Below are 13249 nucleotides of genomic sequence, written 5' to 3'. Positions count from 1 at the left end.
CATGTCCCCATCATCTGTCTCCTTAAGGGGAGTGCATCACAAGGGCAGGGAACTCTGTCAGTCTATGGATGGGTCTCCAGTGTCTGGGAGAAATTAGAAGCTCAACACATACTTGCCCAGTGTCTGTGTGCATTTCACCAAGCAGAAGACCTCTTTGGAAATGAGAAGAGACCCTCCTGAGGCAACAGTCCTTAGCTGCCATTTCTCAAGTATTCTCGGCATGCCAGGCACTAAGCATGGACATGTGAGCTCTGGAACCCGTGAGGTGCTGTCACTCACGCATAGGTGGGTTGGCTCAGCCCTGGTACAGTCACATAGCTCCCTGCTAGCTGAGCTGAAATTGGAACCCATTCAGTTTGGCTCTTGCACTGCTCAATGGCTCCCCAGCTCCTCTGAGTGAGAACTAAAGCCTTGCAATGCCCTCAGGTCATTGAACCTCGGACTTCTCTCTCTGAGCTGCCTGCGGCTCTCCCCTGCTCGCACCAGGTCAGATGCAGAGCTCCCCTCTAGGCCTGAAGTATACCAATCACGCTCCTGCCTCAGGGCCTTTGCACGAGCCATTCCCACTGCCTGGAATGCTCTCTGCCCAGATATCGGCTTGGCTGACCCATCACCTCCTACAAACCTTGCTCAGATCTTGCCTCGTCAATGAGGACAACCCTGGCCACACATCTAGAGGGCGTTCAGCACAGAGTATGTGCTCAATACACAGATGAAGAAGGAAGAAGGAAGGGATGGAGAAGAGAGAGGTGAAGGAAGGGCAGAATGCCTATGGCCAGTGATAACAGGTTGCAATGAATACCTAAGGGCAATGCAGACAGGGCAGAAACAAAGTTCACAAAAGGCTGATATGAGCAGGGTGGGAAAATGCAGCTCTACTCATCTGTCCTGGTGCAGATTTGGAGACTCCAGATGTGTCACATCTGGGCAGTCCCTTCTCTGCCCCCTCCCCACTGAGCTCTCCTTCTACCTCCAAGCGTGGCCCATCTTCCAGGGATCCAGGACAACACAGGAGACAGCTGTGCATCTCCCAGGACACTGGGAAAGACTGCCAGTGGGGAAGATGCTCAGTGGCCCTTAAAACTCATCTCGGTTTTGCTCCAACTGTGCAGCCCATCCACTCCTGTGAACAGGAAGAGCACTCAAATGAGAGCCCAGACACTAGACCCTATTCCTCTTGACATCTGAACATCTTCCCCATCCCCAGCATTTCCCAAGGTCCTGGGAGAGGGACAGCTGTCTCATGGATTGTCCTTCTTCACTTGTCTATTGAGCACATACTCTGTGCTGGATGCCCTCTAGATGCATGGCCAAGCGACAAGAGCAACAAGAGCAAAACTCTGTCTCAAAGAAAAAAGAAAAAAATTGTGGGCCAGGCACAGTGGCTCACGTCTATAATCTCAGCACTTTGAGAGGTCGAGATGGGAGGATCACTTGAAGCCAAGAGTTCAAGGCAAGGTCTGAGCAAGGTTTGTAGGAGGTGATGGGTCAGCCAAGCAGCTATCTGGCCAGAGAGCATTCCGGGCAGCGGGAATGGCTCGTGCAAAGGCCCTGAGGCAGGAGCGTGATCGGTATGCTTGAGACCCAGAGGAGAAGTTTGCATCCAGCCTGGTGTGAGCAGGGGAGAGTGGCAGGCAGTTCAGGGAGAGAAGTCCCAGCTTCAAAGGCCTGTGGCTGTTGCAAAGCTCTAGCTGTTACTCAGAGCAGCTGGGGAGCCAGCAGAGGGTCCTGGGCAGAGGAGGCTCAGCTGTGGCTCGGGCATTAACAGGCCACATCACACCTTCGAAGAGAAGAGGGGGACCAGCTGATTAGTCCAGGTAAGTGACGAAGGGTGCTCAAACTAGGTGGGAGAAGGCAGGTGGTGAGAAGTGCCACCTCAGGATTATTGTGAAGGTGCCACCTGCGTGATTTGCTCGTGGACTGAATGCGGATGGGGTGTGGAGGGAAAAGGAAAGTCCAGTCCACAGGCCCCATGAGCCACGTAGGAGCCAGACTGAATGGGTTTTATTTATTTATTTATTTATTTTTGAGATGGAGTTTCACTCTTGTTGCCCAGGCTGGAGTGCAATTGTGCGATCTTGGCTCACTGCAACCTGTGCCTCCCAGGTTCAAGCAATTCTCCTGCCTCAGCCTCCCGAGTAGCTGGGATTACGGGCATGTGCCACCACGCCCGGCTAATTTTGTATTTTTAGTAGAGATGGGGTTTCTCCATGTTGGTCAGGCTGGTTTCGAACTCCTGACCTCAGGTGATCTGCCTGGCTTGGCCTCCCCAAGTGTTGGGATTACAGGCGTGAGCCACTGTGCCCGGCCGTGAATGGGTTTTAATTTCAGCTCAGCTAGCAGGGACCTATGTGACTGCACCAGGGCCGAGCCACTCAGTCTTTGTAGAAACTGGGTCTTGCCATGTTGCCCAGGCTGGCAAGGAACCTCTGACTTCAAGTGATCCGCCTGCCTCGGCCTCCCAATGTGCTGGGATTGCAGGCATGAGCCACTATGCGTAGTTTAAAAAATAATTTTTGACTGGGTGCGATGGCTCACGCCTGTAATCCCAGCACTTTGGGAGACCAAGGCAGACTGAGCACAAGGTCAGGAGTTCGAGACCAGCCTGACCAACATGGTGAAACCCTGTCTCTACTAAAAATAAACAAAAATTAGTCAGGCGTAGTAGTGTGCGCCCATAATCTCAGCTACTGAGGAGGCTGAGGCCGGAGAATCGCTTGAACCCAGGAGGCAGAGGTTGCAGTGAGCCAAGATTGCGCCACTGCACTCCAGCGTGGGTGAGAGAGTGTGACTCCATCTCAAAAAAAAACCAAATAAATAAAAATAATAATAATAATTTTTAAGCCAGGGCAACATAGGGAGACCCTATCTCTACAAAAACTTTTAAAATTAGCTGGGCATAGTTGCGTGCACCTGTATTCCTAGCTACTTGGGAGGCTGAGGCGGGAGGATGGCTTGAGCTCAGGAGTTTGAGGCTCCAGTGAGCTATGGTTGTGCACTGTGTATTGTGGCACGCACCACCAAGCCTGGCTAATTTTTGTATGTTTAGTAGAGATGGAGTTTCACCACGTTGCCCAGGCTGTTCTAGAACTCTTGGGCTCAAGTGACCCACCCGCCTCGGCCTCCCAAAGTGCTGGGATTACAGGCGTGAACTACCGTGCCTGGCCAATAATAATTTTTAAATTTTAGAATAATTTCCAATGTATTGAAAAGCTGCAAAGGTTGTACAGAGCTGTACACACCACATCCAATTTCCCCTATTGTCAACATGTTACATGAGCATGGAATGTTTGTCGAAACTAAGAAAGCAACATCAGTACATTATTAACCTCTAAACTCCAGGCTTTATTCAGATTTCGCCAGTATTTCTGCAATGCCCTTTTCAAGATGCAATCCAGGATACCTCCATTGTAGCAAGTTTTCATGTCTCTTTAGTACCCTCTGGTCTGTGACAGTTTTTGTGTCCCGTTGTTTTCCATGATCTTGAGAGCTTGGGGATTGTACATGTATTTTATGGAATGTTCCTCAGTTTGGATTTGTCCAATGTTTTTCTCATATTTAGACTGGGGTTAGGAATTTTGGGGTAGGAGACCACAGACATAAAGTACCCTTCTTGTCCTATGGTATCAGAGGTGCCTGCTATCACGTGTGTCCAGTTACTTCTTTAAACAAATTGTGGGGCCAGGCTCAGCGGCTTACGCCTGTAATTCCAGCACTTTGGGAGGTCAAGGCAGGAGTATCTCCTGAAGTCAGGAGTTGGAGACCAGCCTGGCTGACATGGCGAAACCCCATCTCTACTAAACATACAAAAATTAGCTGGGCGTGGTGGCAGTAACCTGTAATCCCAGCTACTCCAGAGGCTGAGTCAGCAGAATCACTTGAACCTGGGAATCGGAGGTTGCAGGTTGGAGTGAGCTGAGATTGCACCATTGCACTCCAGCCTGAGCGACAAGACTGAAACTCCATCTCAAAGAAAAAAAAAAACAACTGTAGGCCAAGCACAGTGGCTCGCACCTATAATCTCAGCACTTTGAGAGGCTGAGATGGGAGGATCACTTGAAGCCAAGAGTTCGAGACCAGCCTGGGCAACATAGTGAGACCCTCCATCTCTACAAAAGGTTTTTTTAAAAATTAACCGGGTGAGGTGGCATGAGCCTGTAGTCCCAGCTAATCAGGAGGCTGAGGTGGGAGGATTGCATGAGGCCGGGAGGTCGAGGCTGCAGTGAGCCATGACTGTGCCACTGTACTCCAGCCTGGGCAACAGTGAGACCCTGAAGAAAGCAAGACATTGTAGTAAGATATAAATTACCCAGTTACTTTTTAAGTCGTGTAACACAGGCAACAAAATTTAGCTAAAATTTAAATTTTTTTATTTTCTCTGTTATTTGCACAGTGTATTAGTTTTTTATTGATACCAAATAAATTATTGGAATGTAGTAGTTTAAAGCAACACAAATTTTTTCTCTGTAGGTCAGAAGTTCAACGTGGGTCTCACTGGGTTAAAATCAAGGTGTTGGCAGGAAGGTTTCTTTATGGAATTTCCAGGGGGGATCCCTTTCTTTGCCTTTCCCAGCTTCTAGAGGCTAATGGCATACCTTGGCTCAGGACCCCGTCCTCTGCCTCCAAAGCCAGCAAGGGAGGGTTGAGTCCTCACTTCATATCTCTCTGGCCTTCTTCCGTTATCACATCTCTCTAATCCAGCCAGAAGAGGTTCTCCAATTTTTTTTTTTTTTCTTTTTTTGAGATGGAGTCTCGCTCCCATCACACAGGCTGGAGTGCCGTGGTGCGATCTTGGCTCATTGCAACATCCACCTCCCAGGTTCAAGCGATTCTCCTTCCTCAGCTTCCTGAGTAGCTGGGATTACAGGCGTGTGCCACCACGCCCAGCTAATTTTTGTATTTTTAGTAGAGACGGGGTTTTGCCATGTTGGCCAGGCTGGTCTCGAACTCCTGACCTCAGGTGATCCACCCTCCTCGGCCTCCCAAAGTGCTAGGATTACAGGCGTGAGCCACCAGCGAGGTTCTCCAATTTTAAGGACTCATGTGATTAGATTGAGCTCACCCACATAATCCAGAATAATCTCCTTTCCTCAAAATTCATACTCTTAATCACGTCTGCAAAGTCCGTTTTGCCAAATAAGGTAATATATTCACAGGCTTTGGGGATTAAGGTGTGGACATCTTTGGTGGCCAACTTGGCTACCAGGCATAGGTACCTCTTATTTCTGGAAGTGATACTGTTTCTATTTAATATAGCAATACAAGTGCATTTCTTTCATCTGGGCCAGTAGCAGATATAAAATAAAATAGGCTAGGTGCGGAGGCTCATGCCTGTAATCCCAGCACTTTGAGAGGCTGAGGCAAGTGGACCACTTGAGGTCAGGAGTTTGAGACCAGCCTGGCCAACATGATGAAACTTTATCTCTACTAAAAAAAAAAAAAAAAATTAGCCAGGCGTGGTGGCACACGCCTGTAGTTCCAGCTACTTAGGAGGTTTACACAGGAGAATCACTGGAACCCAGGAGGCAGAGGTTGCAGTGAGCTGAGATCACACCACTGCACTCCAGCCTGGGCAACAGAGCAAGACTCCATCTCAAAACATAATAATAATAATAAAATTAAAATAAAGTGCACTTCTGGCCAGGCACGGTGGCTCACACCTGTAATCCCAGCACTTTGGGAGGCCAAGGCAAGCAGATCACCTGAGGTCAGGAGTTCGAGACCAGACTGACCAACACAGAGAAACCCTGTCTCTATTAAAAACACAAAATTAGCCGGGTGTGGTGGTGCAAGCCTGTAATCCCAGCTACTCGGGAGGTTGAGGCAGGAGAATCACTTGAACCTGGGAGGTGGAGGTTTCGGTGAGCTGAGATCGTGCCATTGCACTCCAGCCTGGGCAAGAAGAGTGAAACTCAGTCTCAAAATAAATAAATAAATAAATAAAGTGCACTTCTCTCTGTTTCTTTCTTTCTTTTTTTTCTTTTCTTTTCTTTTTTTTTTTTTTTTTGAGATAGAATCTCGCTTTGTCGCCCAGGCTGGAGTGCAGTGGCGCAAACTCGGCTCACTGCAAGCTCCACCTCCCGTGTTCACGCCATTCTCCTGCCTCAACCTCCGGAGTAGCTGGGAGTACAGGTGCCCGCCACTTCGCCCGGCTAATTTTTTGTATTTTTAGTAGAGACGGGGTTTCATCGTGTTAGCCAGGATGGTTTTGATCTCCTGACCTTGTGATCCGCCCGCCTTGGCCTCCCAAAGTGCTGGGATTACAGGTGTGAGCCACCGCGCCTGGCCAAGTGCACTTCTTTTTCAGTAAAAACAGTTGGCTGACTTCAAGGACATGTGAATTAAGTAGTATTACGTATAGTTCCTAGACAGGGGAAAAAGCCAAACTGGTGAAACCACTGGACAATGACTGAGGTTTGGGAAACTGAGGCTCGATGAGAAGGTTCCAGAGGCCTATCCTAAATGAGGAAGCAGCTGCACTTGGTAGAAATAGTGTCTGTTTGGTCTGTTTGGTAGGAGGCCTGCCTCCCACTGACCCAACAATAATCCTGTTGACATAACCCTGTTGATCAAAGCGATCCTCTGACTGCTCTGGGCCAGTTCCTTTGGCTCCTGGTGGAATGCACTCAGAGAATCCGGATCCGGTCAGTATAAAAGGTCTGGTCCCGCAGTGGGGGAGCCACATCCTGAAAGAGTGGCCGAGGACAGCTCCTCTCCTGCTGGAGCTAGGCAGGCGCCGAATTAGCCACATGGCCCCGTCAGAAGACCCCAGGGACTGGAGAGCCAACCTCAAAGGCACCATCCGTGAGACGGGCCTGGAGACCAGCTCCGGTAAGAGGCGGCAAAGGGACCCTAGCCCCACAGAAACACCAGCTGGGGGCTGGGTGCGGTGCCTCATGCCTGTAATCCCAGCACTTTGGGAGGCCAAAGCGGGCGGATTGTGAGGTCAGGAGTTCGAGACCAGCTTGGCCAACATAGTGAAACCCCATATCTGCTAAAAATACAAAAAATTAGCTGGGTGTGGTGGCAGGTGCCTATAATCCCATCTACTCAGGAGGCTGAGGCAGGAGAATCGCTTGAACCCAGGAGGCGGAGGTTGCAGTGAGCTGAGATCCCACCACTGCACTCCAGCCTGAGCAACAGTGTGAGACTCCATCTCAAAAAAAAAAAAAAAAAAAAAAGAAAGAAAGACCAGCTGGGGGTGGGTGGGGGTCTGATGGCAAACATGCTACCTCCCTTGGGTTGCTGGGATTCTCAAGCCAAGGGCGGGCTTGTTTTATTTCCTGTGCTAGCCAACCTACTAGAACATAAGCTTCCTTCTGAGCCCACGTCGTGGTTCACAGCACGTAGCTAAGAGAATGGATGTGTATGTTATTTGGGTAACTCAAAAAGTTACCTTTTTAAGAGCACAGACTTTGGATTCAGATACACTTGCTCAGACATCTGCTTCACTGATAAGTCTATTGGCTGGTTTTTCCATCCCTCTACCCTGTGCTGGGCTCTGAGCGGGGGGATTGTCAGGGCAGATGCCACCAGGTACTGATGGGATTCTCTGAGGCTGTGGACAAGATTATGTGGGGAGGAGGAGAGTAGCAAGATGCTCCCTGAGACCCACCAACACTTGTGCAGGCTGAGCCTCAGTTTCCTCACCTGGAAAGATGGCCAGGGCTTTCCTCTCTGGGGTTGAGGACTGTGCTTTTCATCATATGGTCCATGGACCAGCAGAACTGGCATCCCCTGGGGGCTAGTTAGAAACGCGAGTCTCAGGCCCCACCCCAGCCCCACTGCACTAGACTCTGCATTTTAACAAGCTCCCCAGGCAGCTCATGGGAACAGCAAAGTTGAGAGACACTGACATGTTGGACTCTGTGCTCCTGGAAGGCAGATGGATGGATGATAAGTGGAGACTTGAACTCAGGTCTCTCTGATGCTGAAATCCATACAGTTAAACCCTGACTGTCCTCCTCTGTTGGTGTATCAACCAACTCAGTTAAACCCTATCGAATGGTAAACAAATGAATTCAGGAAACCATGTCCCGGTCGGTTGCGGTGGCTCACGCCTGTAATCCCAGTACTGATTGGGCTGAGGCAGAAGGATTTCTTGAGTCCAGGAGTTTGAGACCAGCCTGGGCAACATAGGGAAACCTCATCTCTACAAAAAATTTTAAAATTCACCAGGCGTGGTGGCATGAGCCTGTAGTCCCAGCTACTTAGAGGGCTGAGATGGGAGGATCGGTTGAGCCCCCTGAGGCTGAGGCTGCAGTGAGCCACGATCGTGCCACTGACCTCCAGCCTGGGCGACAGAGTGAGACCCTGTCTCAGGGGGAAAAAAAAAGTCCCTTGCTTGTGCTAACTTTTGGTCTTTTCCTCCCTTCTAGGTGGGAAGCTGGCCGGGCATCAGAAGACCGTCCCCACGGCTCACCTGACTTTTGTTATTGACTGCACCCACGGGAAGCAGCTCTCCCTGGCAGCAACCCCATCACCACCCCAAGCCCCCAGTCCCAATCGAGGGCTTGTCACCCCACCAATGAAGACCTACATCGTGTTCTGTGGGGAAAACTGGCCCCATCTGACTCGGGTGACCCCCATGGGTGGGGGATGCCTTGACCAGGCCAGGGCCACCCTGCCGCTCTGCAGAGGGGCTGTGGCCTCAGCTTCCTTCCCGGTCAGCCCGCTCTGCCCCCAGGAGGTTCCCGAGGCTAAGGGGAAACCCGTGAAGGCTGCGCCTGTGAGGTCTTCAACTTGGGGAACAGTCAAGGACTCGCTGAAAGCCCTCTCCTCTTGTGTCTGTGGGCAGGCCGATTAGCTGGAAGGGCCGGGCTCTGATGCCCAGAGGCTGCAATTCCCAGGGCCTGGCCCTGCTTCCCCAGCTAAGCGGGAGTCTTTTGTGCTTGAGTCAAGGAAAGATCATTAGATCCGCTAAGGGGCATCGGAAACATCCGTCGAGTGGCAGAGGCAGGATAAGGCACCTGCACATGAAGAGACTCATTCATTCATACAGCAGATATTACTGGTACATCTTCACATGCCAGGCCCTGCAAAGTGCTGGGGAGATACCATGGTTTTCTTGGAGCTGGTATTTTTGGGGTGGGTGTGGAGGGAACCCACCCCAAATAAATAAAGTAACCCAATAAATAAAGAAGATGATTTTGAACAGTGACGAATGCTCTGCAGGAACTGAAACAGGATGCTAGATGGAGAGTGATTGGGGTGAAGACCTTTCCTGATGCAGTGCTTGGGAAGGGCCTCTCTGCGCAGGCAACAAAGTGTGATCTAAAAGATGAGAAGGGGCCAGCCTTGAGAAAATCCACCCTCCCCAGGGCCACCTGCTGTCATCTTACCCCAGGGCAGGCCAGAGCAGTGATCAGAATGCCCCAGCGTGACGGGGAGGGGCAACGGGTTTCTTGCTGCATCTTGGTTCAGAGGCGAGCGTGTAGGTCACTGCAAAGGCAGGGGATACCACACGGGGAGACTCGAGGCCATGCCAGTGGGGGCTGGGAGGCTCAGGGAAGTTGGCTCCAGGAGACTCCATCCCAGAAGGCAGCCCAGGTGGGACCTGGGGATCTGAGATGGGAAATAAGGGGACCTGGCTTCTCAAAAGGGAGGGAGGTGCTCAGAAATAGAGTATCATATTTGAACGAATGAAAACAAGACATGTTATTTATTGAGCATCTACTGCATACCAGGCTCATGCTGCCCTCTAGGGATAGCAAAAAAAAAGGTGGGGGGGAAGAGGTTCACCCCTCAGGGCAATCGTATTCCCTGAGCAGGAGGTGGAGTTACTGGTGTGGGTGTGAGGGTGTGTGTGAGTCTAAGAGATGCACCGCACTGTGAGAAACCCTAAAGCAACCTATTTAAGGAAGTCAGTCTCAAAGCTCCCAGATAAAAATCACTGAGTTTTTCTGTATTTATTTATTTTAGAGACAGAGTCTCACTCTATCACCCAGGCTGGAGTGCAGTGGAACAATCACAGCTCACTGCAGCCTCAAACTCCTGGGCTCAAGTGATCCTCCTGCCTCAGCCTCCCGAGTAGCTGAGACTATAGGTGCATCACTACACCCAGCTTGACTTCTTTGAGTTTAGTAGAGAAGAGGTCTCACTGTGCTGCCCACGCTGGTCTTGAACTCCTGGCCTCAAGCTATCCTCCCGCTTCAGCTTCCCAAAGTGCTTGGATTATAGATGTGAGCCACCGTACCTGGTCATTAATTTATTCAATGACTATTTTACTAGGTTCCTACAAATACTAGCTACTAACATTTAACATGTATTGACCATTTACTCTGTGTCAGAGAAACAACATGGGCACTCACTACATTTGTGACCATTTTATAGGTTAGAGAGCTGAGGCATAGAGAGGTTGAAGAATGGACTCAAAGTTCCATAGACTGGTACCGTTGAGATTAGAACTCAGGCAAGTCTGGTGCCCATATTCTTGCTCGTAACTGTAAAGTATATACCCTCTCATCCTGGTAGCATCTCTTCTAGGCAGAGGGGACACACAGAGAATAAATGTAACCCTGTCCTCAAGGAGCTCACAGCCAGGTGGGGGAGGCCAGAAGGAAAGCAGACAATTGCCATAGCTTCTGAGAAGTGCAACAGTAAGGGCAACACAGAATGATGCTGGAGGACAACCAGCCCACTCTAGAGAGAGGAGATCAGGGAGGGCTTCCTGCAGGAAGTGATGCAGAAAATAAGATCTGACCGGTGACTAAGCTATACAAAAGGATGGGGTGGGGGAGCAAGTGGGGAGTGCTCTGGGCAGAAGGACCAGTCGTTCAGTCTGTCTAGGGTAATCGTCATTCATTCATTTATTCACCAAGTATTTATTGGGCACCCACTGAATGCCAGGCTTTGGGCTAAACCATGAGATGGAGCATTGAATAAGACAATGAGGCCCAGCCACAAAATAGTTTATCCACTAGTTGGGGGAGACAGGCAATGCACACACACAAAACAAACAGATCAGAAAGGTGGCAGGAGGCCAGGCGCAGCGGCTCATGCCTGTAATCCCAGCACTTTGGGAGGCCGAGGCGGGGGAGGCGGGGGGAGATCACCTGAGGTCAGGAGTTCGAGACCAGCCTGGCCAACTTGGCAAAAACCCGTCTCTACTAAAAATACAAAAATTAGCTGGGCGTGGTGGCGGGCACCTATAATCCCAGCTACTTGGGAAGCTGAGGTGAGAGAGTTGCTTGAACCTAGAAGGCAGAGGTTGCAGTGAGCTGAGATCTCGCCACTGCACTCCAGCCTGGGTGACAGAGCAAGAGCAAAACGGTCTCAAAAAAAAAAAAAAAAAAAAGTAAAAAGAAAAGAAAAGTGGCAGGAGCTGCATCAGGTGAGGCCTGGCAGGCCGCAACAAGACCTTTAGATCTTAGCTCTTATTCCCAGATGGCAGCACTGGAAATTGTGAGCAGACAGCGTCATGGCCAGATGTACCTTTGAAAAGGATCCCTCCGGGCCTTCTGCCTGCAGGGGAGGAGGCACAGGAGGCTGAGTCTTAATCCTGACAAAAGAGAGCAATGGTTTGGACTAGAGAGGAGGACGCAGTTCAATCTGGGCGATATATGCCCATTCCACTCTCCTGAAGGCCCCAAGGACAAGGCTGCAGAGGGAGTTTGAGACCCTCAAGGAGAAAGGAGACCTGTGGCTGCACATCTGGCTTTTCACCAGCAGGTGTCGCCCTCTCATCAGACTAGAAGACACTGGGTCCAGGCCTGGACAGGGAAGGTGTGGACCTGCTGGGTCTGGGACTAAAGCCTTGGGGCCAGCCAACCAGTGGGTCTGTTTTTCAGATGCCAAACTCATTCTAACCAATACTTCTTTCATCCGGAATAATGAATGTTTACTTTATGCCAGGCACCCAGCAAAGTGACATTTCAGAATTGAACCCTGGGGGTCTTGGTGAGGATTCAGAGGAACCAGGCATTTATACCACTTATATTTGCTCCGTAAAGGGAGCTGTCATCATTACTATTGATGTCGTCAGTTACTATAGCTGTTGTCATTACGGGGCAATTGAATATGCACCCCACACCCCATCAGTCCATCAGTTCACCTGACCCCAGGCATGTGAGGTTGGCATGATTTCTCTTGCCATTTTACAGAGGAAACTGAGACACAGAGAGGTTGAATACTTTGCCCAAGGTCACTAACTGGAAACCGGTAGAGCCCAAATCCAAACCTCAGGCAATGTGACTATGCACTGCTCTTGCAGCCCCGTACTGTGCTGAGAACACACTGGTCACAGAGGTTCAATAAGTGAGTGAAGAATGATCCAGCCTGGCACCCGGCAGCATGTGCGGAGTGTCCGGGGACTGAATGGGTGGTGGGGCCCTTGCTGAGATGGAGCACACAGGTGGAGGAGCCAGTGGGGACATGGGGAGATGACAGATTCAGGAGGCAGATGTCGTGTGAGGGACTGTGGGACATGCCGGGGGGGATGTGGGCAGGTGGTGGCCCATTCCCCATTGGAGCTCTGGTCAGAGGCTGAGGCTGGCAATGGGGCTGCATTGGTATATAGGTTGGTGATGAAGTTGCTCTGGGAAGGTGAGGTGTGAGACCAGGTCATCAGGCCTGTGAGAAACCAACTCACCCGTCCAAACTCAAAGAATGGGCTCAGAGGCACATAGAACAGTGGAAGAGAGAATTTTAATGACAGTCTTACGAGATCGGGTGTCTGGTGAGCAGGCACACCCAGCACAGTTACAACAAGCAATTTATCCCCTAGTGCGCAGGTCCCTCCCCTGGTTCCTCATAGGCTGAGTACTGTAGGATCACAATCTTCCTGGATGTTGCCTATTGGTTGTTGGGTAGGAGCTTTTAGGTGTTTTCTTTAGGATTTTCTTGTTGCATTTTGTTGCAGCCCACAATACATTGCAATCATAGTCAGCTTAGGGTTTTCTCAAGTATCTGACTTATGACCTAGCTAGTCAGGCAAGCTGATAAGAGTAGACAAAGCGAGCTATTTTGCAGGCTAGTAAAGTTTCATTTTAGACTCAACTTTTTTGGTTTGGGTGAGGGCAACTAAGCAGGCCCCGACAAGCAGGCGCTGGCTATCAAAGCAGGGGCCTAGTATATTCTGTTCTTCTGTAGTTTGCGGACTCAAACCTATTGAAGCCACTTTATTTTGGAAATGGACCACTGTATACATTATTTCCTTTAGGCCCAAGGTGACAGAGGTGTGAAAAATTTGGACAACGCAAAAAAGATCACAAAAAATATCCCATGCCATCTATGCATTGTCTGATTCTCA

General features: G+C 50.2%; 1 protein-coding gene across 1 annotated transcript; it reads left to right on the top strand.

Annotated features, from left to right (window-relative positions):
• The first annotated feature begins 6366 nt into the window (after window positions 1-6366).
• Window positions 6367-11276, top strand: SRARP (steroid receptor associated and regulated protein). The gene is made up of 2 exons (XM_002811431.4): window positions 6367-6831; window positions 8379-11276. The coding sequence occupies exons 1-2, from the start codon at window positions 6621-6623 to the stop codon at window positions 8804-8806; spliced, it is 639 nt and encodes a 212-aa protein (XP_002811477.2). The 5' UTR covers window positions 6367-6620; the 3' UTR covers window positions 8807-11276.
• The last annotated feature ends 1973 nt before the right edge of the window (window positions 11277-13249 follow it).

Source organism: Pongo abelii, chromosome 1, assembly GCF_028885655.2.
Source record: "Pongo abelii isolate AG06213 chromosome 1, NHGRI_mPonAbe1-v2.0_pri, whole genome shotgun sequence".
Lineage (NCBI taxonomy): Eukaryota > Metazoa > Chordata > Mammalia > Primates > Hominidae > Pongo > Pongo abelii.
This window is presented reverse-complemented; position numbering and strand designations above follow the sequence as displayed.

What these genes read in the sequence shown, in the direction of transcription:
- SRARP (XM_002811431.4), top strand. Translation starts at nt 6,621, where the DNA reads ATGCACTCAGAGAATCCGGATCCGGTCAGTATAAAAGGTCTGGTCCCG. An exon ending in GGGCCTGGAGACCAGCTCCG is followed by an intron (nt 6,832 to 8,378) that starts GTAAGAGGCGGC and finishes CCTCCCTTCTAG; the next exon opens with GTGGGAAGCTGGCCGGGCAT.